This window comes from Vanessa tameamea, chromosome Z (genome assembly GCF_037043105.1).
Source record: "Vanessa tameamea isolate UH-Manoa-2023 chromosome Z, ilVanTame1 primary haplotype, whole genome shotgun sequence".
In the NCBI taxonomy this organism is placed as follows: Eukaryota; Metazoa; Arthropoda; class Insecta; order Lepidoptera; family Nymphalidae; genus Vanessa; species Vanessa tameamea.
In genome coordinates, this window is record NC_087341.1 from 13,702,942 (window position 1) to 13,730,518 (window position 27,577).

The 27,577-nt window shown below is 30.3% G+C and overlaps 2 protein-coding genes across 3 annotated transcripts in view; both read right to left on the reverse strand.

The window, feature by feature from the left end:
* LOC113402499 (3',5'-cyclic-AMP phosphodiesterase 4A-like) overlaps nucleotides 1-9,872 on the reverse strand; it is a 146,232-nt gene extending 136,360 nt beyond the window's left edge. For both annotated transcript variants that reach the window (XM_026642780.2, XM_026642788.2), the window contains exon 1: nucleotides 9,455-9,872. In XM_026642780.2, coding sequence (XP_026498565.1) covers nucleotides 9,455-9,574 — 120 coding nt within the window. In that variant the 5' untranslated portion in view covers nucleotides 9,575-9,872. The remainder of the gene's footprint in view (nucleotides 1-9,454) is intronic.
* A 6,395-nt stretch (nucleotides 9,873-16,267) lies between these two features.
* On the reverse strand, nucleotides 16,268-24,853 carry LOC113402489 (uncharacterized). The gene is made up of 3 exons (XM_026642759.2): nucleotides 23,108-24,853; nucleotides 20,338-22,219; nucleotides 16,268-18,881 (listed from the first exon to the last, which is right to left on the reverse strand). Exons 1-3 carry the CDS (start codon nucleotides 24,400-24,402, stop codon nucleotides 16,749-16,751), a joined length of 5,310 nt encoding a protein of 1,769 aa, XP_026498544.2. The 5' UTR covers nucleotides 24,403-24,853; the 3' UTR covers nucleotides 16,268-16,748.
* Between the last annotated feature and the right edge of the window lie 2,724 nt (nucleotides 24,854-27,577).

The window sequence follows — 27,577 nt, forward strand, 5'->3', positions numbered from 1 at the left end:
GAAGGTTCCTTATCCCATATACTGTTCTCCTGCCCCAAACTCTTCCATCCTATACGAAGTTCTCCCTCCTAAAGCTCCTCGTCCTATTGAATGTTGAACCATTTTTAAGGTTTGTGTTTAGTCCACTTTGTAATTTTTTATGTAAATATATTGAACTACTACTATTATGCCTTCAAAATTAAATTGAGCCTGTAATCTTGACCGTGCCGATCAATCTCCATCGTGTCTTCTCCATCGCACGTGACATTGGCGAAAAAATCTGTGCCTTTGTGCCACAAAAAAAAAAAAAGAAAAAAAACTACGTAAAGTTTTGAATAATTTAGAAGTAGTGGTATATTTTATTTGTTCCACATTAATATTATGAGTCCGGCATGCCTATTTTCTCTCTAGTTAAGCGTTAATCCTTTTTAAGATAGGATACGTCAAGAGCCAGGTCAAAATTAAGTCGAGCCTATAAAAAGTTATTGGAGTTTTTATATAAAAACTCAGTAGCAGACTAAATTCTGATAGTTGTCACGACAGGTCAGGAGGACATCATCAATATCATCAAAAGCGATGGTCGCGATGTCACTTAACTTACTTCGGAAGCCGTGAACCGCTCGTCTATCAAGGTATAAATTAATAAATTAGCAAAGATAGGTAAGTTAGACATCTTCTTTTCTAAATATTAAATTATAAGAAAATAATAATAACAATGTTAAACCTGAATCCGAAATACTGAAATTTAAATAATATTATAACATTATTAACTTGTTATATTTAGACCGGAACCAAGATGACCCAGAAGAATACGGGTTCGAATACGGGCGTGCGCCACTGAAAGAAGTTTCACGTACTTAATTTGTGTTTAAAATGAATCTTGTGCTTGACAGAGAAATCGGCATGCGTCGGTTGAAATTCTGATTATCACCCAACCAGCCTAATATTTATAAGTATGCTGATGTCAATAAAAAAAACTTCTGCTAGATAGTGTAGAAGCAGATCGAGAAAAATTACAATTATGGATGATACATTGTTTATTTGATTTTATTACTCAGATATGATTTTGAAATAAATGAAGAATAGAAAAATTTATAAACATATTATGTTCATTTTTTTAATTTTACGATAATGATTATCAAGAAAAAAGTATTTATTGCAAAAGCCAAATTTACATACAACCAAACCATAAAATTATTGATCTAATCTCACAGTTGTATTGTACGCTTAATTTACGACTTACGTTATTTTACAGTTCAGCAGTGCGATTCTGTAACCATTCACTTCGTATCTCACTCGTGAAATGTTGACAATTGACTTCCAGTAATATGCAAAAAAAAAATCGTCATACACCCGATCGAAACCTATCCATAAATATAGATCGTTAACAAATAAATATTTTTAGTCGATAACATAATATATCCGCAAAATTATATATTGTATAATCTAAATATTTCGATATTAAATCCATTAAATTCAATGACTTCTAGATAATATATTTATATTTGTTTATTAGTATTTTCATTTAGTTGCGTTTAAAACCTGATTACAATGTCTATTAGAAAGTTTACACTTTAGTCATTCTCTTATTAATTTAGTTTCTAACGATAAATAATGATGACACCTCCAATTAATTAATTAAAATTGGTTGCAAAACGTTCTTAGAGGAAACTCGATACTTACAGATTGGATTAGATGATAACATTAAAAATTCCTGTCTAAAACGTACCTCTAAAATGTATAATAGATTCGTCATCACCATAATTAACCAATCACGAATCACTGCTGGACATTATCATCTCCCCGAAGCTCCCGGTTCTTATTATAGTTTAGTATATTATGTAGTTTAGTTATGGTACTTAATCATAGAGACTATTCCAATGAGTTCATACCCGAATCCTCCATTTATGTTAAGGAGTTGGGTAACATGGAGCTGATAATGCTGCAGCATCAAGTAAAAATTACTAAATTTTGAGTCAATGGATCCAGTAGAAGTTAGCCACAGCCCTTCAATAACGAGAACAGATTTAATGATCTTCTTATAGTTGATATTTCCATAATCATATCTAAGTACATGCTTGATTACAAAATCAACTCTAATCAATGTTGGCTGATTGTCAAATTAAAAAGTACGGTTCGGAAATTAAAAATACCCTGATCTAAGAAGAAGCGGCGAAAGTAACTCAAGGGTTTTTTTGGCAGTTTTGGCATCGTGGGTTAAAAAATGAAAATATTCTTTATTTAAATAGGCTTATACAAGCGCTTTTGAATCATGTTACAGTGTTTAACTTAATGTAAAGTTACAACCGGTTCAGAAAGTAGATTCTACCGAGAAGAATTACTCTTTTCCATCATTTTAATTGGAGAGTATATCCATAAAGTAAAATTAAGTATATATATAGTCTACCTAGAAAACAGGCTTTTTATCGTTAATATAAAGTGCTTTTATTAATCAATGTTTTTTTGATATGAGCTTTAATTTTTTAAATAAGCCAAATTATTAATAACTGTAGTCTTATTATAGAAACGAATACCATACCCCAGGAAGGATGTATCAACTTTGCAAAGTCGGAAACTATATGCTATTATTACCTTTCCTCGTCGTGTCTATTCGATTATCGCCATCACTTTCAAAGTTCTTTTTTGTTTATTATTGTGAATATACATAATATTGTTGTACAACAGATTGTAAAGCAACTGTAAGTTTATCCACTGTATAAAAACATCTCAAAGGGAGTCAAAATAAACCAGGTATTTTTTTCAATACTTCAGTGTATCAAGACGCTTCATCAAGACTATCATCGCAAATTTCGAGTTTTTTTTTATTAGGTATCATGTTGTAATTAACGTATTTACTCAAACTTAATAATTGTATAATGCAGTTTATTGGAAGCTGCAATAAATTCAGCTTATTATATCGTTTTCGTCATATGATAGACACGTGACCCTCCATGTTATCTAGTCATTTATATCTTGAATATCAGATGCTTGTTAGGCGAGTGCTTTTGTTTTGATGAAATAGTTATAATACAATGTATCGTATTTATAGGTAATCGAACGTTTATGTTATTTTATGTGTTGTTTACGTAATACCGCTATCGCGTTATTCAAAGCAATTATAACAAATTTTAAATTAATTTATTATATCCTTGCATTTATAATCTATTATGAAGTCATTATTTTCCTGTCCTTGATTTGGTACAACATACGTCTTTATATTTAATTAGTAATCAATTGCATTCTAATAAAGTAAACCAAATAGATAAAAGCCATCAGAAATGATTACAAGTAATTCTATTAAGTAATCTCAACATATTATGTTATATGTAAACATGGCGAATTAAACGGGTTATGACAGCATCTGTTAACTTAGTAATGCTATAAGAAAAAAAAACTCAAGCATAGAAAAAATAGTGTCTTAGCAAACAAACTTTTTAGCAGGTATTTTAAAAACAAATAGACAAACATAAGCAATTATGAAATATGAGTTTATGTCAATCAGATTAGTTAATTTCTTCTAAAAGCCATTAAACTAAGAATTGAATTGAATTAGTTATTTCATTAGTAAAACAGAAATACAAGGAATCAAACTTTTCTAATACGAGCTCTTTTAATTTTTCAACGAGTTACAGAAGTTGAAAAGTCCGACGTTTTCAATGTAAAGTCACATTAGTACTGGGAAATAGTCTAACAATGAAGTAACAATATTCAACTCGAGTTACTTTGATTAAATATATGAATTGAGATCCTTAACATACTAGACTTGAATCAAATATCAGTTTGACATAAATTGGAGTTGCTCCTTGGAGTTTCACACTACCTACTTCTTGCACGATATTGTATAACGTAATATCGATTGAATATTTGATATTGTTTAACGTTCATCCATGGTATTTATTTTAAGAAAAAGTATTTTCAAAGAAAGGGTAGAACCTTATTAACAACATACTTATTCTTAAAATACATACGATTGCAGGTAAATCTCAATCCTACACATTTTGTTACTTTATACGTTCTGATTTGATTTTACATGAATACTACATTATAAATGTTTTGTTTCTGAAATAAGTCTAATGATATTACAGTAGCGATGATCTATTATACTTATAAAATAAACCTTTGTACATGTAATACCTACGTCACAAATAAAATATAATAAATATTAAGAATATAAAATTTAAAACTTGAAGTTATTAACTAATGTAGAATGTAATTTGTAGAAATTATCACGAAGGCTTGATTATACTTAACATGTCAAATGAAAGTAGAATAAAATAAAGTGAAGTAATCTCAACGAATAATTTAAAACATAGCTCCATGTCCATAATCCAGTCTGACAAAATCCCTAGCACGGCTACAGAATATGTCTTATGAACTCTCTCTGTTTGAACTTTTATACAATTATACAATCGCAAGTTACATTGAGTAATTGAAATTTTAATTATGTTTGCTTTATAATATTTTTTATTAAAAAGCGAACCGAACTTGAATGTGACAGTTCATAGATTTTAGGCTCTCCATGATTTATACAAAGTATACATATGTATATCTATTGTTGAACATAGGTTCTATCTCAAACCACCATGCACAATGCACAATCACACTGTTAGTGCCCTAATCTTTAAAGCATTTTCTGCAAAGAACACATTTCCCTTAGCAGTTCTTGGTTCAAAAGAGGAACGGAGTCCATTGCCATATTTTATTCGTTATACGGGCTATTTGAACTCGTTATTAAAATTATCGCTAAGCGATTGGTTAAAGGTCAAATCGTAAGGCGTGACAGAGCGTGAAGTATTATTGATAAAACGGAAGTATTCGAGTGCAAAGATTCCTAATAAGAGTTGTGCCAATCGCAATGTGTTGGACAAGGCGACCTGCGAGAAGGCGCAGGAATATACATATATATTTATACAAAAAATCTCATTAGGTTAGTTGTAATAGAAAATATGCAGTTATAATTGATTTACCAATTTATAAAGATTCTTAATTTTGAATGTAGAATAACATAGTTTTTCCATATAACAACAAACTACGTACCTATTATTAAAAAATAAATTAATAAAAAGTTGTGCATGTGCGTTGATTAATCATTGATGCTGGAAATAATAGATAATACATTAATGTTTCTCGAATTAATGATTACTCTTTCTGAAAGTTTGGTTATAATGGGAATTTATTGATAGAAAGCATTTCGATATTTTAAAAACAAAATGAATATTCCCACGTCTGTAGCAATCATATTTCAATTCGGATTGACCACCAGCAGTTGAATGGAACCGAATTAATTGCTATAAGGCGATTTAAGAAAGATTTTTTTATTGTAAATATTAGTCGTTTATCGCACTACCAAACAATATTATGTTTTTTAGTGCACACTTTTAATAATATCCGTATTAATGGTTTACAAGACTGCAAATGTATGATTCCCTTATTTATTTTTAAATATTTTTTAAGCCATTATCTAAAAGAAATTTTAGATAATTGATGTTAACTTTTAAATATAATAGTACAACATTAAATGTAATAACCATGTTTCTCTCACAATAATATTTAAGACTGTGTTCTTAATATATGAAACTGGAGGTGTTTCCTGGGTTCAAATTTGATGATCACAATAATTGCACATCGATCTTAGTCCTAAATGTTTGAAAAAGCGTTTTAAATCTTCTAGTTCAAGACAAAGATTACTCGTCAACAAATATAATTACTAGATTTTAAAAACATAATTTGAAACTATAGGGAGTTGAAGGATGAAACATTAATGAAGAGGTTTCTGTAACAATGAGCTGTACAGGAGGGACCTTTAGTCCTCCCCTTTTTTAAAAATAGCTCATTTTGCTATGTTAGCACTACTTTCAGTTAGAAAATGTTACATACATTTTCTAACTGAAAGTAGTGCAATTTAAGCTTATGATATTTAACTTAATATTCGAATCAATTATTAAGGAATTTATTAGAATTTGTGCTACATAAAAGTTTAATAATGATAGTCACGTTACGCATTTTACTTGATGACAACGTAGACTTAGTAACGTTTTTATGATACAATGTGTAACATTGTTTTACAAAATTTATAAATGTTACGTAATTACAATATTAAGAAATGTTTAACAGAAATAAATATTAAATAGGAAAAAACGTTTATAATACTTAGAGAGTTTATATACGAAAGCATGCCTTGGGAATGAAACGATCGTTTTAAGGCTAATTCTTATGTTAAAAATTTGTTAGCGAATAAAAAATACCTCAACGTTTCGGTCGGTGTTCTTTTATGAGAAAACCAGCATTTCAACCGCAGAAAACATTTATTCGATTTTAGCTACATTTTTTTGTGTTATGGTCTGGACTCTGGTATATCTGCACTTAGCGTTACCCGGAACTACTGACGAGCACGTGGCAGGTTTTGTTTCATTACTTTTTTCGTAATTAAAATATTTTTAGGCTGACCTTTACTTATGTATTTTTTTTATTACCCAATAATATTGTTAAAATAATAAATACCCAAACTGATATTTGATATAATGGAAACTCTGTATTAATGATAAGGTCAAAAGTGGCTCTTTTCATATCCCAGCAAACAGCGTACTCAAAAAATATAATATTCCGTTTTTCGGAAGATTACCTGACGATATTGTAAAGACGGATGATTTGCCGTGGCTAGAAGTTTCATTTCTAATTTTATTCATTTCTAAGATACTACAAGAGTCTATGTCGAAGTGTCCCTTTCGGAATTATATCAAAAAGTGTGAACCATTCACATTACATTATAAAATTCTATATGAAGCTAAGAAAATGTAATTATTTATTACTGCAAATTGAACTGCGACATCACTTAAGGTCTACTATACTCTTAAATGATATTCATAAAAATAAATGTAAAAAAGTGCTAACTGTCGTCCCTTAACTTTTATTCCTTATGAATAGGCCACAGGGACCAAACAATATACTGTCACTTCGGATAGAATACCCGCTTCCGCTTGTCGCAAATAAAAATGAGCAGTATCTAAATTAAATGATAATTAATTGTGTTTTTATATTTCATTCTTTTTCGAGATAAAATATTTTTTTTTGTAAATGTACGCAATTACATAAATAAAGAAAATGTATTCTATCTCTGTTTTAAAATAAACATAAAAGCAGCATGCACCAACCAAGTTTTCAAATTAATGTAATTATCAAAACAATCGATTACGTCACTCACTTTACTGCTAACCCTAATTGACCTATCTACTACTTGGTTTGTTTACATTAATTTCATTTTGAAAGCGAGCGTGGCAAAACTAACTACTGGTTAATTTTATAAGCACGTTGCGGAGCTATTTACACATTTAATATATTACTTCCGATCGTCAATACCAAATTTGAAACTACGAAATCGATTCGAATGTTTTATTTGATAATAGATATATCGATTTATTACTATATATTGACTACAGCTATCTAAAAAAAAATTTTAAAATATATACCTCGTGACGTCGACCACTTTGATGTCTTGGGGTGCGTATTTCGTATCAGTATTTAATATAATTTATATATCGAGCGTAAGCAATAAAATACCGGTTCGTCGGTTGAAATGTTATCGTCTAATCAGCTTTGTTTTCAACAAAGTTTCTTAAGCATATTTTATGCATATTAGAGTAATTAGATAGCAGCGGTCACGGTTACTAATGTAAGGTAGGTCAGCAATTAAAGACAAAACAAAAACAATTTGATATCACACGGCCATAATACTAAGTATAACTTCGATATAGCTATTGTTTTAATAAATATTCAGTTTCATATATGATTAAATCATATTAGAAAAGCAATTGGGGATAAATGTGCTAATTTTTTTTTTATTTGACTAATATTTTATAACATTTTTATAACAATTAAATTAATCAGTAAATCAATTAATTTTCACACATTTACGGATATACTCATTAAAGTCTATTATGAAATAAACATTTGCAACAAAAGATGTAAAGATAAGATTTTCAAGTGCTCTTGAGTCCCATCAATGGTTGTATATTCTTTATCAATAAATTTATTTCTAAATCATCTTAGATATATTATTATGATTTTATTATATAGTAGAATATACATTCTAACCAATAAATATTAATAAAGTTTGATTATTACTACTGGTAGCCAGTAAGATGTGGTAATTAAAGTATATTATAAGAAGGTACGTAGGTGTATGCTCAGAGACTTATAGGCTTAAAATAATTTAAGAGGTTGAAATGATAAATAATTTATTATACTCCATGTTGCATCATTTATTTATTATTAATTAGGGATTTTTAAGACTCCTCAGAATCTTAAAATAGACATTCCCATTCTGACTGCTTTTGATCAACATTGAATTAAGCTTTGTTTTGTCATGTTATGTATTGTTTATTAGTAATGTAAAAGTATTTAATACTAGTTCATTTTCTTTAAATTAAAAAAAGTGTATTAATATATTTTTAGAAAAATTACATGTATGCGGTAAGAATTTTCATCATCTTAAATAAGAACACCTTATTAATATCAAAGCATTTTTTTGGATTTCTTACAAGCTGTTTAACAATAAATAAATATTAATTTCACATATGATAAATTAAATGCAGATTATAATGTGAAATTATATTGTTTATAATATATATTTGATTGTTTTTATTTTTATTCCATAATTTATTAAAAACATCTTACGTTTTTTTATTGATTATTCATACTACATAAATATGATAAATATCTATTTTATATTAAATATATATTTGTATGTGTTAGATATGACATCCACTAAAAACTAAACTATTAGCTTCACAATATTTTATACTGTATACTATATTCTGTAACTGACTGAACAATTCTAAACACATGCTAAAATTACTATTATACTTGTCAGATAACTACCAATATGATATTGATTTAACCAATTTTTTTTTTTAATTTATTTATAATTATATATTTTTAACTGGAGTTCATATTTATTGTTAGGTAAACTTTGCTTGTTGCTTGATTCTATAAACACAAAGAAATAAAATCACAAACTATTTTTATAACTTAAGTAATTTTGTAAAAAGTTACAAGTACTATTTAAAGATATAGAGGACTCAGAATGACTAAGTGAGTGAAAATCAACTTTCACTTATGTCAAAAAAATAACGGTAAATCAAGTAATAATAACAAGTAAATCGTGTATAATTACGATAACATTTTACTATCGTCATTATATTAAATTAAATAAAAATTACAGAACAAATGAAAACATGCCAATGTAAAATACTCATATTTGACAGATTAAGTATTAAAGCATGTGAATTGTGAAGTCATTTGTACGTAGCGTAAGCGTTCTCCAATTAGAAGTTGTATATATAAACAAATTGATTAGCTTGTGTACTACACAGCGCAACTGTCCGATAAACTTATTATGAGAATGAGAAATACATGCAAATGTATTATGTGTACAGCTAAGGTAACCATTATGTTAAAATCCTAAAGTAAATCATACCAATGTCTCTTGATCGCCGAGCTCTCGGTAGTAAGACTCGCTACTGCCTCGTCTGCTGCTTATACACATGGCTCTTCTTAACAATCCCGACAACATTGAACAAAATCCACATTGTTGCATAGTTATATTTTATGTGCGAAACAAATGAACGATTCGAGTAAGTTGTAAACTACGGTAAACGACGAGATTTATTTCGTTCACAACAAGAAAGTGTATTGAATATTCAAAAATCTTCACATTTTAATGCTAAAACACGAATTTCACTGTGAGAAAGAGTTAACAGCTTCCGTTGTATGTCATGGTTTTATCAAAATATGTAGTTTAGTTAAGATGTATCGTGATAATTACTATAGCACGCGGCAATCGGAGCGATTGCTGGCAGACAACTACAGCTATGTATGCAGCCAGCTGCCGTACGGCACGGCAAGCCAACTGCTCGTACAAGCGCGCGCTCCTCTAACGCGACAGCGTACAAACACACTTGCACAAGTGCGAAATTAAATATTTTTACTTTTTTCCTTACAAAGAGTAGCATCATAGAATTAAAAATCAGGTCGTTAAGTATCGCTATGGATACAATTTTACAACCCATGTGATATTTATTTGACTTATAAATGCTTATAAACGTAGAACAATTCTGTTTTTTTTTTATTACGGACATTAACTATAAAATATAAAAACGCTATATTTTAATTTTTTTTTATACAATAATTTTAATCCATGATTATTTTGCGGCTAAAAGTTATACATATTTATTTTATAAAATAAATAAAATGTCGGACCAAATATACACAATTCATTCATATATAGGTAATATATTTTTTGTAAAAGTTTACTTAGGCTAGTTTTTGTTTAGTGATTAATTGCCAGTACAATGAAACTCCGAATTAGATGGAGTTTATAGATGTTGCTATTCTAAGAAATTCGTTCTCCCATTTCCCTTGAAAAATGAGATTTTGTTATATAAATTGGTAATCTTAATTATTATAGTTAAATTTTTACAATAATATTTATTACACTTTTTTATTACTCAATAATGATTGATAACAACAATAAGTTACAATTGTAATTAAAAATAATATATTTCTTCCTTTTTTATCGATTTCTTAATTTTTAAGATTGTACTACCACTAGAATATTATAATTAATAAACTAATTTTTTTTTAATATTATGATAAAATAATACAAACATAAAAAAAAAAGCAAAAAAGTATAATTTTTCAATATTTACTAGATTTGTCAATCATATTATTCGCTCGAAAATATAAGAAATTAACCTAATACAATTTCATTTTTTATTATTTTCGATAAAAACAAACAAACAAAATTAGTAAAATTAGAAATTTAAGCAAGGTAAGTATTAATTTAGAATTACAATCTTAAAAAATATGGAATTATATATTGACAGTTACAGTAAGAAATATGTCAATGTCATATTGTTTTGCTTTATTTTTTATTATTTATTCTAAACAATTTAAGGGCATGCTAATTTCATTATATGACCAAAAAAAAAATTAACTGTCACTAAAATAACGTGAATTTATTTTTCTTATTCACACTTAACCAGACTAATAGATATCTAAGCCTACTAGCTCCATCTGTGTGTCTACAAAATACTGTTGAAGCAACAATGTACTAATTCATATGATTATGTTATAAGAGATGGCGCTTTTAGAAGCGTTTAAGTACCAGATACCGAAAACAGATGGTACATAAATTAAAAATTAAATTATTAACTATTTTTTTATTTAAGTATATTTTAGAACTTTTTAGATTATGACTTATAATAACAATTCGGTAAAAAGTGTCAAATTACTAGTAGCCGTAATTTACACAGAAGTGAACATTAGTAAAGGTCTTTGGTAAGTATGATTTATCAAAATTTAAGTGAACTGTATGTTCCCACCTCTATTAAAATGTAATATGCACGCCTATGTCCAAATATATACGTATAAAGGTGGCCTCACCCATATAGGTGCCCGTTATTAATGGCGTTTTTGGGATCTACATCGCTTAAACCCATCGTACCGAAATTATGTTCAGTTTTCGAAAAGGTTGAATAGGCAGCTAGTAAAAATATTAAGACATTATTATACGAATATAATACGAAATTACATATTAGATATATCTTTAATGATAATAAAATAATATTGCATTATGCATTAATGTTATTGTTCGTATCATTTTGGTACAATGAAGGGCTCTTTCAAGATACTTTTAAGTACCACATACCAATAACAGATGGCACTGAAACATATCTATTTTGGACATGTACTTATTTTTAAACTTAATTTTAATGTGCTTGATACGTTTGTTTTGAAAATAATCAAATGTTATTTTATTTAATAATCAATTAATAAAATCCTCTTTCATTTTTAAAAAATAGGTCGTTTGAATTTTTTTAATAAATAGTCATCACTTAAAAAACATTTTTATCGTTCGTTAGGCTTTATTCATAAAATTCTTCGCTACCTTAGGAATTATAACCGTATTTAAGTATTTAAGACGAACAAATAAAAATAATTATAATTAAAATATTTAAATATTCTACTTTAATGCTGTGGCTCTTTATTTGTGTTTATTACAATGTGTTAAGGGATTAGAATGCTTAATACTATTGTTGCGCATTCGTCAGACCGAAGCCGAATCAATTTGCTTTGAAGAATGAAGATTTACTCCGAAAAGAGGCCTCTTCTGTGGCCACATATATGTATATATTACAAATATTTGAATTATAGAATGTCTTTGTAAATATTACAATAATAAAATTGTATTTTTGAAGGTGGCAGTATGCGAAAGGTGGATAACCTAGAGCTGCCCTAAGCTTGACCTCTGTCAATGTCCTTAATTTTCAACATTTCTGTAGTTTCTATATGTTGAAAACTTAAAACAATGGTGGTATATGTTAACGTTCGTGAAAGAATATCAGAATTGTCAAAGCAAAATACAAATTAATTTAAATCGAAAGAGGTGTATAATGCATGTGCATCTCTTCTTCGAACATTTCAGGTAATATTATAAATTCTTTCAAAATACCGTCAATGCTCTTAATCTGGTCGTCTTAATATCCATGTACCTACGCATCTACCAAAAGTCGTCGGTTTATTTGCTTCTTTTTTGATAATTAATTAATTGAATGTTGATAAATTAAGTCTACTTATATCCAAGAGCAGGACCGGACCGTGAGTTTAGGAGGTCCTGGGCTAATACTACTTAGAGGCCCCACTTAAGACATACCTGAATGTATACTTGAATGGGTTTGATTAATTGCAGTATTCGCAGGGCCACAAACCATGTTTAATTTAATAAAATGATGGATTCGTCTATATTTGATTTTTACTTGACTTAACTGGGGGCTCTTTGAATCTACGGCGCCCTGGGCTGAAGCCCAAGAAGCCATACGGTAGATCCGGTCCTGTCCAAGAGTATGATCCGATTCAAGTCACTTAAACGGTTGAAGAATACTTTTAATTCGTAAACAGACTAAACAGGTATAAAATATTAGTACTATAAGTATCGATGTGTAAAATCTATGCAGCATTCGCGGTTAAGAAAATTATGTTGTTGAGTGGGGTGAATACGGTTCGCTTTTTGTGTGTTAGTTAATATAATATCCTAATTGGTATTCTGGAGCGAAGAAGCCGATATAAAACTTGCATATATTGTGCCGGGGATCCAGGGATACAGACACCCCTGGAACTATTTTTAAGATAGGTACGTTGTTTCTGAAACCCTTTTTAACAAGAGAAACAACGTATCTTAAAAAATCATAACAATTTCGATAGCTAATCAACTCCAATATAATATGTATAAATAGTAAAATACAAACGGTACTCATCATTCTATGAAATTCCATAAAATCGCGTTGATTTTATTTGAAGCCTATTAGAAATTACCATTGTAAGCTTTCATACACATACACATTTGGTACCAAGTATTATACTATATATTTACCTGTAGGTTATATGCTGTATTAGCTGCTACTATAAGACTGCTGCCGCACGAGGACTGAGCGTTTATGGTACTTCGGTTATGGTATGTAGCCCTACATTATGATGCCACGTTGCTTACTGGTGAGGGGGATTTTATTTTGTAAAATAGTATTTTTTAAGTATGTACTAGTTATTAGTAAGTGTACAGAAAATTGGCGAAGTTTCCCGCATTGGAGCAGCGTGGTGGAATATGCTCCAAACCTTCTCTTCAAAGGCAGAAGATGCCTTAGGCCAGCAGTGGGAAATTTACAGGCTGCTAATGTAATGTAATGTAAATGTATACTTCATATCAGTATAATTTAAATCAGTTTCATTGATAATTTAGTAGCATAAAGAAAATAAGATAAAACCAATAGATCGCATTAAATTAATAAAATCTTACTCCGAAAATACGTCGTTTGTTGACATTCAATGTCGTCGCTTATGACTTATGATAGACGTAGAAGATAGGCGATATGCTTTCTATAATTAATTATATCTACTATAATTTCATACCTTTCGATTTAGTGTATATTTCATTTAATTGCTTCAATATTCTAAACCAGCAAACTACCAGCACGGTTACATTATTTAACTAGTTGCCTAATATAAAATTTATAGTAACACAAATCATTATTATCAAAAGACCTTATTTCCAAAGCTCATTGTTTGATATAAGGTCAGTATATTATTATATTAAATGGTTCATATTTAATTATTTTTTATTCTATAAAGTATACAAAACAGCAGTGAGTCTATTATGTTGCAGGTGCATGATATATTTAATAAATATAAATCAAGTAAAGTTCAGTATGTAAATAATTTTTATATATTAATATTTAATACTAAAAGATGGTAAATTTTGATGAAAAACAAGTAAATTATTGTATTATCTTAGTTCTAATAACTAGTACTTGTTGGTTGTGCTGGTACCATGGTGATTGTTGAGGAATGTGTTGAGAAACAGTGTTATACTTATACATAGAGAGTATTAGGTATCATTATTTTAATATTAAAATTTTAATTAGAATAATTTTTAAATAAAACATTCAATCATCATATTAATGATCATACAGTGAAAAAGTAATAGGTATCAACCCTCAGAGAAAGTATAGTCACATAAGGTATAATATTGACTTGTTTACTTTATTCGTTAATTAATTCTACACAATACATATTATCTAATAATTAAATAAAATTATTTTTCTAAATTATGATTTTGCTCCATTTGCTGTTGGAACACTTGGACTTTGAACTAATAGTGCAAAAATCTTTATTATACGAATAACACCTCATCTTGTTGCCTCTAATGGTAGTAGGAGGCATGGTTTATTTTTCAGCCAGAGATTCTTGCCACCGTTCCCCATATCTGGAGGCTGTAATGTGTATAGTACTAAGCTTTTGTAATTTTTTTTATGTTTATATCTATTATACTTAAATAATGTTACTTATGTAAATAAATATTATTAATACATATATTTCATAGGAATATCATAATTCTAATAATAGGTATATTATATAGGTTTTAGATATTTGTATTATAAATGATGTTATAATATAGTATTGGTAACGATTATTAATACAATAAATATAAAATGATATTTATTTATCAGACAAATTATATCTTTAGTTAAAAATAAATAATTAGTAGTAAGAACTAAATTAAAAATATCAATTTTTTTTTTCTATTTTAGTTTGATTATAATGAAATAGGTATTTCAAAACAATTGATTTTTCCAATTAGCGTGACTTTATGTTTAATGTCAAAAGAATAAAACACATATTTTGCAAAAATACCTCTGGCTAGGCAGCAATTTTTAATGAAAGTTAAACTAAAAATAAAAACTATAATTCAAGTTTCGACACTGATCATTTTGACATTGAAATTAATAGTGTTACAAGAAGGGAAAAGCTGTATGATCTTTTAAAATAACATTCTTTTATCTATTCTTTTTAGCTTTATTTTGTATTTTTTAAAACTATTGAATAATTAACTTATAAAATATATTTTTGTTTAGATATCCTTTTTTTACAGGTAAGAGTCACCAATACCGTAGTAGGTAGTGCTTCCTGTAAAAAAAATAGGTCGTGTTATGTAAGTAAACAGAAAGTGTTTTTTAATAATACAAAATGTCTGACATATGCAATTTATAAAGTATGCATTTGAGATTATCCTCAAGTAATTCCAAATATTATTAAAATGCTACAAGTTTAATCTTATATTCTAATTTTTAAAATCTCATTTGTATTTTATTAAAATGTTTAAATAAGTTATATACTTTAATAGAGACTGTAGTAAATTTGTCCAGACAGAGATATTAAATCATGCTCTTTGATCATTTCTTATATTTTGATGATACTTACCTCAAATACAAATATTGATATTGTAAAATATTTAAATCAAGTCTCAGACTTATTACAAATATCTAATACTTTTGACGGCTCATTATTTTTAATTAAAAATAATAAATTTTAATTTAATTCTTTTTGTGAAAAGGGACTGTGAGGAGGCAAATATATAATTTTTTTTTAACAAATTTATTTAACGACAATATACACAAGAAAAACGAACTTTACAAAATGCATAACACCAGCCCATAAACTACGTATACAAAATTAACAGTGCAATTAATGTTAAAATTCAATACGACTAGATAAAAAATAGTTTGAGGGCATAAATAATTGAGGCCAAAAACCAAAATATATTATAATACTTGTTAAAATGAAAGAACAATCTTTCATTGTTAGTAATTTTATAATTTTTACGAGTGTCTTTAAGGATAAGTATTTATTTATAACAATTATACATTTATTACAGTAAACATAGTAGCAGATTTACCAATTTTATTTTTATCTGAGTTTATTCATTGCTGTTAATTAATATCTTAAAGTGATTATATGGAATGAAAAAAATATTTGTTCAGTTTAAACAATTCTGATTTGCAGTTTGGTACAAAACGTATTTATTTAAGTCAAGAGCTACAACGTCTAATTAGATAAACTTTATTTAAGATGAAAATCTGCCACGGGTAGTTAACCGATTTCTCTCACATTATTGTAATGAATGTTTTTCGGACTAATATTTCACACCACAGAATCTTTACAGCAGCAATTGCTTGAGAGTAATAAATAAATAATGCTTGTGATTTACATAGGTACATGGAAAGTCTGGTTCGTAAAATGCTGGATATAAAATTGATAACTTATGACACATTACGGTAACGCTTCAGCGGCGGCTTATTAATTTTATATTATACAAAATGTTATTTAATATTTATCAAATTAAAATGTACGATAAATAACTTGATCTATTAATTCTAAAACTATTGCTTTCCATCTGGTGGATTGAAAAATTCCCAGTGATGGTGATGAATAGTGCGACTATCGCTTAGACCGAACATAATTAATCCAGCAATTAGTACGAGAAATATCACCATTGCCATTTGGACATCCCTTTTGTCTTCCGTTCTATTAATATACGTCATAAACGTATTAAAAATGTTTCTGAATGTTCTACTAATCGAAGTTTGGCATACTCTAAGGAATTGAGCACCCGCTTCTGTTATCGTAGGTTCATGAATTCTAGTAGGCGGTGGAAGTCTCCTTGGCGATGGCCTTGGTTTGCCTTCTTCTGAACTCGATTCACTGTGTTGTACCGTCGGTTTTCTTTTTGATCGCCTTACTGGTGGTGGTGGGGTTTGATGTTGGTCATGAATTTCACTTAAATGCCGTTCTCTGTGAGAGTATGAGCGAGGGTGTAACGAAGACGTAGGTATAGCTATATCCTGAAGATAAGAATACAATAATGGTGTTAGGTCCGGTGGTGGAGGCCTTTGTGGCGGCGCAGAAGTTTCTTCAGCAGTTTCAGGGCGAGGTAAAGTTGATAGTTGTTCTGTCGTTTGTTTTTGTTCTACGGATATGGAAGTAGTTTCTTCTGATTTTACAGGTAAAGCATTATCTGTTTGTGTCTCTTCCTCTCTACTTACTGGTCTTATAGTGTCAGTTGTATCTTGGGTTTGAGAAATAACTGGAGGTATAACATTGGTCGATATTTCAGCGAATTTTTTCACAATTTCATCTATTACGGTTTGGGAAAATTCAATTCCACTGACTGAAATATGACCTGACTTTGAATCCATTTCATTAACATTTAAAGTCATGCCTTCAATGTCGGATACAAGAATTTTCGTTGCTTGTAATTCGGAAACGTTAAGTCGGCCGACATCTAAATCCCTTACTTGAAGTCGTTGTGTAACTAAATTGTCTAACTGGACATCCCTGTTTGTATCAGGCACTCTTTCAAGAGCGTGATCACTTTCTGGTGCAGTAACTTTTTTTGAACTTCTAGTTTGTATATTCCTTCCTTTGGGTAGCGGTGGGACATCTGGGATAAGAGATTCTTCAATATCAATGGGTTGAACAGTTAATGACGCCTGTGTTAAAATTTCGTCTCTTTCATTAATTCTGGTTGGACTAGAAACCCTTTTTTCTACAAGTATTACAGTTGGTGAAGTTCTTCCAAGGTTCGTTTTAGGTAATTCTGAATGAATCTTAGGATCCGAAAGCTTAAAAGATTTTTCCGATCGTGAAACAGGTCGCGAAGTTCGATGCGACTCTGACATTTTGTCATGTACCTTACCTAAAATAGATTCCTCATCAATGATATCCCTTAATGAACTAGACATAGATATGTCAAGATTTTCATCCATTCCTAATTCATAGTCAATATCGTCAGGTAATGGATCTGTTTGAGTTGATACCTCTATTTCAACTATGTCCTGCGTTTCTGATTTTTGTTGTAAATTTTCAGGCGTAGAAGCTGATTTTCTGTCAGATTTCTGTAATTGCTCTTCCATATCATCGGACATTTTTTTTCGTTTTGGGCCTCTTGGTGGTCGAGGTGGAGGAGGCAAAGGTCTGTCTTTCATTTTACTCACAACTGCACCTGATTGTAAATCTTTGTGTAACTCTTCAAATCGCGGTTCATCTATTTCATCGTATTGTGTCAGGTCTCCGTTCATTGAATCTTTTGTATAACTATTTAAGGTCATGAGGCTTGTCGACGACTTTTTTCTTGGAGGACGGCTTGGCATTTCAGTTTTCTTGGCTGATACAGTATAGTACTTCCGTTCAGCACTATGGCTTTTACGTTGTCTATTCGGTGGTGTTTTGCTTTTTGACCGTCTCACCATTTTACTTGGGGTATAGTTTCCTTTGTCGACTGTGGCATATCCAGGACTTTCTTGGCGTTTATTACTTCCAGTTTCAACCTCGTCAGCAGTCACTATATGAGTATCTAGAATTAAAGATTCTGCACCATGTGATGTTCGATCGTCATCACACAATGATGTTGCCCTTGAACTCCTAGAACGGTTCCGTCCTGGGGGTAGTGGACTCTGTTCGTTGTTTTCTGGTTTTGGAATAACATATTCGTGTTCAGTTCTATACACGATAATCTGTAAATAAAACAATGAATAGTTATAAGACAAGTATTCTATATATAAAAATAAAAGTATATACATATATTTGGGCTGCATGCTAGTACTTCCGATTAAGCTTAAACTTTATACAGGTTAGGTATTGTCAAATACGTGAAAGTACTTGCCATTGTAGCATTACCATAGAGGTGGCGCGTGAGTCTTTTTGGATAATTATTGTTTTTAAAATAATTAAACAAGCATTGTAACTCATTACCTAATATTAAAAGTAAAACAAAACATTTCGTATTTTTTACTTAGTACAACTATCATTATAATTATTTATGAATTAAATATTAAAAGGAATAAAATAATTTATTCCTATTAATACTCTATGACCAGTGAAGTTATATGTTTGTTTGCATTAAAAATTAGAACTGAAACTCGAAACTCGAAAGCAGAACTGTGCTTTATATTGTAAAATATGAAGAAAAGGCTAATTTCGGAATAGGATACCTATTAAAGAAATCGTTAAAAGTAAGCCCGCTTATAATCGAATTACTCCGAAACAGATTTAATTTGTCAGAATTTCGCTTGTTTCAATACCAATCTATATAAATATAAACAGAAATTCAAGATCCATGGACCTAAAAAGAACTTTACGTCCAATAGTTATAATAGTTACGTATATAGTATTTAATGTCCAGTTTCGTGATAGAAAATTTGCAGCCGTAAATATTAGAGACAAGTTACCTTATCGCTATTTAACTAAATTTATATGTAGTCTACTTTGACGTAACTTGTAAGGCGTATACAGTTATTTCATAAAATGTTTTCATAATTTGTATACAGATGTTATTTCGATATTAATGTCAATTCCTCAAACAACTGAAAGTAATATATTAAGAATAACTAAACTGAATATATTATTGTATGTCTTACTGAATACATAATATTTCGTTTTGATCCTAACTAGGTCAACAATCAAATGACGGCGGCGGGCGTCCGAAAATACAATTCACGTTTCGTCCAAAAGTTTATATGTATCTACTGGACATCTGCCAGTAATAGTCGTCTGCACTGAATTTATTTTCTATACTAAGCCCATTGCATTATAGTATCTGTTAAATTCATAAAGTTTTAAAAGGTTATATTTTTTATTAAAATAATTATATAGTTATTGGAATAAATGACTGATAGATATCCGCTTCTTTGAATATTAAACTAATTTTAATTTAATACACTAAATTTAGAATGTTATTGCTTGGGAACTTATTCGATTATATAAAAAATATACCCATCTCCATATGCATATATAACCTTTCTTGATATAAATAAACTAAAAAAAATAATAATCCAAATTATTTACAAAATGACCTTGCCGATTTATTTTTATATAATTAATTATAGATTGTGTTACATTTATAAATCTTTTGATAATAAAAAAAAAATGAAATTGGACTTAATCTATATAATCATTTAGTTTAATACTTACATCTTCAGCCGGTTCCTTAGGGAGGTGCCATATTTCGGGTGGAGTAAAATCATTTAAGGATGAATGTTTTAGATCTTTTTTTATAGATTTCCTTTTCCTTTTAGGTGGCATGGGAAGAGTTTTCGATTGTATGGGTATACTTTCAGGATATTCTATTACATCGTCGTTTGCATATTCGTGTATAGAATGAAGATCAGTTTGTGGTCTAATCTCCAAATCATTAATTGAATCATTGAGATCAGTATTGCTACAACTGATAGTTCCATTGATTGGCTTGCCATTCATCTGGTCTTCGGATATTCCTAAATCTATTTCACTAAATTGCATGCTTGCAGTTACACTATCATCGATATAGTGAATTGATTCAGTCTCTCTTTTCTTTCGTTTCGCTCTAGATGGTCTCACAGGTGGGAATGTGTAATATCCATCATCTCTGTCATTTAAGTCCTCCGTTGAATATGTTATAGGTTCTTTATATCCATTCATTAGTTCTGGGTCTTCATCCGGTTCGTTTACATAAATATTTTGACTATCCATTTCTTTGTTACTGCCCATTACAGCGAGAACATTTTTAGGAATATTAAATGCTTGTCGTATTTCGTCGCTCAAGTATTCCCGAACTTGAATATTTTCTCGAGAAATTCCTCTCGGTCGAACAAAAAATTCGTCGTTATTTAATTCGTTTATATGTGTATACTCCAAGTTAGACGGTGAGATGTCAGTTGTTGAGTTTGCGTTACGGGTTTCATTAAGATTTTGCTGGTTTTCTTCTTCATCCATATACACTTGGTCTAACTTATCAAAATCATAAGTCCTACTAAACTGTTTTCTTCCTTCAATATCGTTATCATAATTGGATTCATTGTCGACGGTACCATATTCTCTTGGTTGTTCTGAACTGTCTGGTATATAAGAAGCAGGATCATCTTGATTTGCTTTTTTAACTCTAGTAAATGTAAATGTAGGAGGCGGTGTGTCTTCTCTATTTAATGTCGGCGAAGAAGATGTTTTTTGTATTTGTAATTTTTTCTTCCTATTAAATAGCCTTGGATACGTTTTAGCCTCAAAATCAACCGTGGCTACATTCTGTAAGTCAGATGTTGATTCAGACATATTACTTTCGACTTTGGGTCCCTTTTTTCTACCAAGACTCGGAAAATTTATTTTCGGTCTTTCAGGCATTTTAAATTTTGGCATTTCAGGGACATTAAACTTTGGGCGGTCAGGAAAACTAAACTTTTTTCGGTCACCAAAAGATAATTTTTCTGATATATTGATTTTTTTAAATTTTGGTCGTTCCGGTAGACTAAACTTTCTTTTTTCAGTCGATGCTAATTTAGGGCGTTCCGGCATTTTGAACTTTGGTCTCTCCGGAAAATTAATTTTAGGTCGATCTGGTAAGCTAAACTGCTTATTTCTCAAGTTATGTAGTTTAGTTTTTAATTTACCAGCCTGCGTTTTAAGTTTGCCTGTCCCTTCCTTGATACGTTGTTGTATTTTGTGGTCTCCTCCATCGCTATTTTTATTTCGACTACTTCGCTTTAATGGTAAATTTTCCAAAGCCGATGAATCTACTTGACTTGTACTAACTTCGCATTCGGTACGTGATACAGTCGAAGGTGTATTTACAAAAAAACGTTCTTCAATATCTTTTTGTAATGTTTCAGCGTTAATAAATTCTTCTGTTTTTTCAGTGTTTATATTATCTTTATGGTCAATTTGTTCATCTTCATCGGAAGTATGTTGTAAATATTTTCGCTCTAAAGATGTCGTGCTTGATAACTCGTCGTCCGTTTTAACCATTGTTGGTTTTTCGTCTATACTCGGTGCCGTATAAATAATATTCGGGGGTGGTTTATCTATTATTTCGTATTCGTGATCACTGAAAAAGAAGTTATTATCTATAATGTGTTATTAAAATATAAAATGTTTTGTAAATAAAAATAAAGTTCGCATAAATAAACACAAAAAAATATTCGCTAAGCGCTGAAAAATATATAAAAATAAGAACATAAATCGCAAAAATTGAGATGCTTTGCAAAAGTTTATATTTAAATACACTCACACACGTTTCAAAACTTACATTTAGGCCAACTGTTGGCGCTCGTTTTAGCCTCAGCAGTCGCCGGGCAAAATGCGATAAAGTGCTTTCAGAATTATTTTGCAGTTGTAATTTTGATCATAAAATCATATTTATGTAATTATGAATAAGAGCCTTACCTCACATTTGAAATAATATTACTAGCTCGCGATGTTGGCCTAGTACCGACTGGGTTGGTTCTCTCCGGTAACAATGAATCACACTGAAAAAACTGACATGCACATCGTACTTCCGGTGTGTATAATTGAACACTGCCTTCTCTTGTTGGCCTTACAGGTTTTTCTATAGGAGTCCCACCTTCGGATGTCCATCGACGCAACTTACTCATAACTATCACCCAACCGAAATAAGTTTACACCCGAGGCATAGTTGTTTTTTTAAATATATTTCCGGAACTTCGTACACTGACAATGTGTCAGTAAAGGAGCATGTTTCGAAAGACGGTCAGTAAATGAACTAACTAATGTGAAAGCAACCGCGAGCGCTGATCACTGATGACAATTTTAAAGCGCTTACCCGATGTGCAGAAAGACGTGCCGGAGAGTGCTATATTTAACAGGCATACAAATATAAGCTAGCACGTTCGCTTTGCAATTGAAAGGCGAATGTTATGTCACTGTTACGTATAACGAAGCCCAGGTTTAAAAATAATAGTTTTGAGAAACTTACCTGTTAGGTGTAGACCAATCTTTACTAATGGATTCGTCATCTTTTTGGTTGTTATTCCGAGGACTCGGGCTAGGAGACGATTCAATGGGTATCGCAGTTGACTGTTCTATAGTGTTATCATCATCATATATTTCTGTAATGGTTATATTAGGGGAATCGTTGGTTTTTCTGGTATCATCTTTTTGATTTTGGTACACTTCTTCTACATTTGGCTCTTCTGAATCCATCTCTTCATCTAAAAGTATGGCTTCTTTATTTATATCGTCAATTTTATGCAGTTTCTCCATAATATACTCATCGGCTTTTAAAGATGTATTATCTTCAGTAACTAAGCTGGGGTCTTGAGATGCATTTGATTTTTTCTCAAAAATACTATCATTTCCATTATTGTTACTATTTTGTGTTTCTACTTTTTTAGTACTATTATTATCTACTTCAGGTGAAAAATGTAAGGACGTTTCAGTAGAACCTTCCTTAGATTCTTCAATATCTTCATATATGTGTTCTTTTTTCTTTCTTGGCGGCGGTGTATCAAGACTCATAGTTTTAGTCATTTCATCAGAACTTCCCAATTTTATGGCACTAAATTTTTGTCTTCTAACAGCCCCAGGAGAGTTTTTCAGCTGTCGTATTTCTTGAACTTCATCGTTTTTCTTTCGCTTTGTCCCAGGAGACTTTTGACTTTCAACCTTTTCAAGCTTATGTAATGTTTTGTCGGCTAAATGTTTAATTTTGTTTACCAATGGGTGACAACATTTTGTTTTTTCTCGTGTTTCTGTAATACCTATATATTGTTGTTCCGGAATGCGTCGTTTCAAAATACTCTTTGGTGAAACACTTATTGGTTTTTCTATGGGAGTTGATAAGTTTATGTTACTCTGAGTATCAATTTTTTTTTCTTTGGATGTATTTGGTACTTTATTAATGTTGTCATCCTCTGAGTCTAATGAAATTTCTTTGGAAAAATTTGGTACATGAACTCCTTCATCTTTCCCTTCCTCGCTATGCTTTCTGCTGCTACCCGGAGATGAGTCGAGGTTAAGAATTTTTTGAGAACCCTTGTCAATAGGAGAATGGGTTCGCGATTTTGAAAATTCACGTGACATACTTCTTCTTGGTGTTGTTTCCCTTATTATATCTTCTGCTGTTATCTCACCTTCGAGTGGTGCTTTTAAAAGATGTGTCCAAGGGTAACCACCTGCTTCACGAGCTTTTTTCAAATCTTCCCATTGATACGTTTTTATTGGCACAGGGGGTATTTTTTTTTGATTATCTGGTGACAATTCAGATTCCATATGTTTAGTTATATGTTTTTTTTAAATATTAGCTGAGATTAATATAAGCTTATTATGCCAGACTGGATAACTTCCATAGTCCCATCTGTTATTTGTTTATGTCCTACTTTCACCTAGACCCAGCAAAAAGTCACCGTCAAACTAAGAACACAACATTTCGTTCCAAAGAGAGCATCTGCTACTGAAAACACGTTATGTTTGCGTGGGTTAGTGTGAAAATAGGTGTGAATAATTTGTATATTATGATCACTGGCTTAGAGATTATTTTGGACTAGTAAATCGGGATTACCTTGAAGCGAACTGACAATATTTAACCAATCCTTGGATCCATCCTTTGCGGGTTTTGTTTATATTTACTAATATCACTATGCAGTATTTAGTTATTCTTTAAAAAAGATCAGTGATCGGTACAAAATCTTTGTTCAACTGGTCGTTCCGTCGTGGTCCGAGCAAATGTGCTAAATATAAGATTGAGCATGAATTTATTTTTGGTAACCATTTCGCGTCATCAGTCCAATTTCAAGGTAGTCTTTTTTATCGAGAGTTAAATAAAATATAAAAGATAAGAGAAGGACTGAAATTAATATTTTTTTATATTAATAACAACAATGTGTACAAAATTACTAAAACAATGTAATTATGTAAGTAGGAGAAACTCACGGCGTTTTGAATGCCGTCCAATTTGCTCGGTCGTTTTAACAAAAACACAAATAAATTACAATGTCATTTATATTTCTAGGTTATATTATACCTTTACAACAAATTTACAGAGAATCGGATTGTCACTGAGCTTGTTTCACTGAAAGTGTTTCTATCGCTTATATATGGGTTGAATTTGTATAAATAATGAGTAGTTCTTTAATTTGACAAATTATAGTTACGATAGTTAAATACGTATATCATCATCAGCCTGTAAATTTCCCACTGTTGGGCTAAGGCCTCCTCTCCCGTTGAGGAGAAGGTATGGAGCATATTCCACCACGCTGCTCCAATGCGGGTTGGTGGAATACACATGCGGCAGAATTTCGTTGAAATTAGACACATGCAGGTTTCCTCACGATGTTTTCCTTCACCGCCGAGCACGAGATGAATTATAAACACAAATTAAGCACATGAAAATTCAGTGGTGCCTGCCTGTGTTTGAACCCGAAATCATCGGTTAAGATGCACGCGTTCTAACAACTGGGCCATCTCGGCTCTCGTATATCATCAATCGGCTAATATTAATGGTTCGTTCAAGAAATTCGGGCGAGCACCGCAGAATTTTAATGAATTATATTTATATAGGGTGGTTTAGCTGGTTTGCCGGCCACCTTTGGTTTTCGGCCAGTACGGAGTTATATCACAATTATAAGAAAACTATACACAACTCATTTAAAAAAACTATGCCTACTGCATTTTTTAAATAACCCCTACACCTAAAATTTGTAGCATAGTAATGTCTCGATTGTATCGGCAGTAGGTCTTCGAAATTCAAGCTATGCATGTGTGTGTCTAAAATAACAAAAAAAATAGCATGCTCAATTTATTCGCAAGGTAGGTTGCAAAATTATTTCTTGTTTAGTAGACACAAATGTTTTTAGTATGCACTGGTGAAGAGTTTAATTTGTATGATTTTGGTTGAAAAATATAAAGGATTTGATATTACTTATCTAAAATTGATGGTCGGGTAACTAGATGCGTTTATAGACGGCTAACTGTTTCTCGGCTGGTATGCCGAAAACTATATGTCCTATTAAATTTAATTAATCTTTTTACTTTCATTAAGATGTTCTTTAAAAAAAAACAATTTAGTATATAATATAATATCTACTTATGTTTTTATCTCTTTTGTGTGGTCAGATTTCGGCCGCATATTTAAAGCTTATGAGTGATGAAAATCATTTTTTAAATGTTTTGCATTTGACGGCCGACAAAGGGTTTAAAATCATTTACTTATCGGACTAGAAAAAATTATGTGGCCGTAATATAATAATATTGAAACTGATTTTCAGCCAGTATAAAAATATGGCACTTAATACTAATTTTTTTTTTTTGATATTACGTATATAATATAATAATATTAATAATATTTAAGACTGATTATTAATTATTAAGAGTGATTGAAAACTTTGTTGTTATTTCATTATCAATGAAGATTAAATAAAAAAATTTGATTCGTATAATTTTATAGTATAGTTTTGTTTTAACTTAAAAACAGAGCCTATTATAAACAGAAAACAGCCTAAATCGGAACTTTTAGATATTTATATTTTTTATATTTATTATTATTTTTTTATATTTTTTATATTATATTAATATACATTTAAAAATCATTTCGCAGTCATACATCTGCTTAAATGGTCGAAAATAGGCGAAATCACCCTATTTATTGATTGCTTCAAACATTGTGAACCAGTCTGCTTGTGCCGGATTAAAATCTATCACATTTTTAATCACCAACTCGCATTGTAGCACCGAAGTTTATCAAATGTTATCTTCATGGGATATCGAATACGGTGGTTATGAAATAAAATGTAAATATATATATTTGATATTATTATAATATTATATAGTAAGTATGTAGCATGCGCGCCTCGTATAAGTGAGTGGAGACTAAGGCTGCGTTGGAGCGTCAGGCCTAAGACCCCAAGCCGCCCCAATTGCCTATGTTTCTTTTTAGATTTTAGGTTATGGGTGCATGGAAAAAGTCTCATTTCTTCATTAAAAATTCGTGATGTAATCAAGGATATTGAAATTGATGATAAAATTGTGAATGAAATGCAAACAGGATTTTTATTAAATCGTAAAATTTAAGTTAGAAAGCGAGCGTAATGTTTCAGGGATACCGTAATTGTTAAATGAAAAAAAACCATTATTCTTCGTGTGTTGACGTAAAACATATATTTGATGGATAGATACATTTGAAAGCTTAGTATATAATATAATAAGTAGTAATAACAATATTTGACTACAAACATTATTTCCATAATTGAAAAGTATACATTAATTTCAACGTTCAAACATTGTAATAGAGATCAACAAAGTTTCTTATTCCATTAAAATTGTTTTCTTTTTATGAAACATTTTATGTTATTCATAGACAAATACCGATAATACAAGAAATTGTTGGTAACACTTACTCTACGTAGAAATTAATAATAAATGCAGTGCTTTCGGTAATACTTTTTTGAAT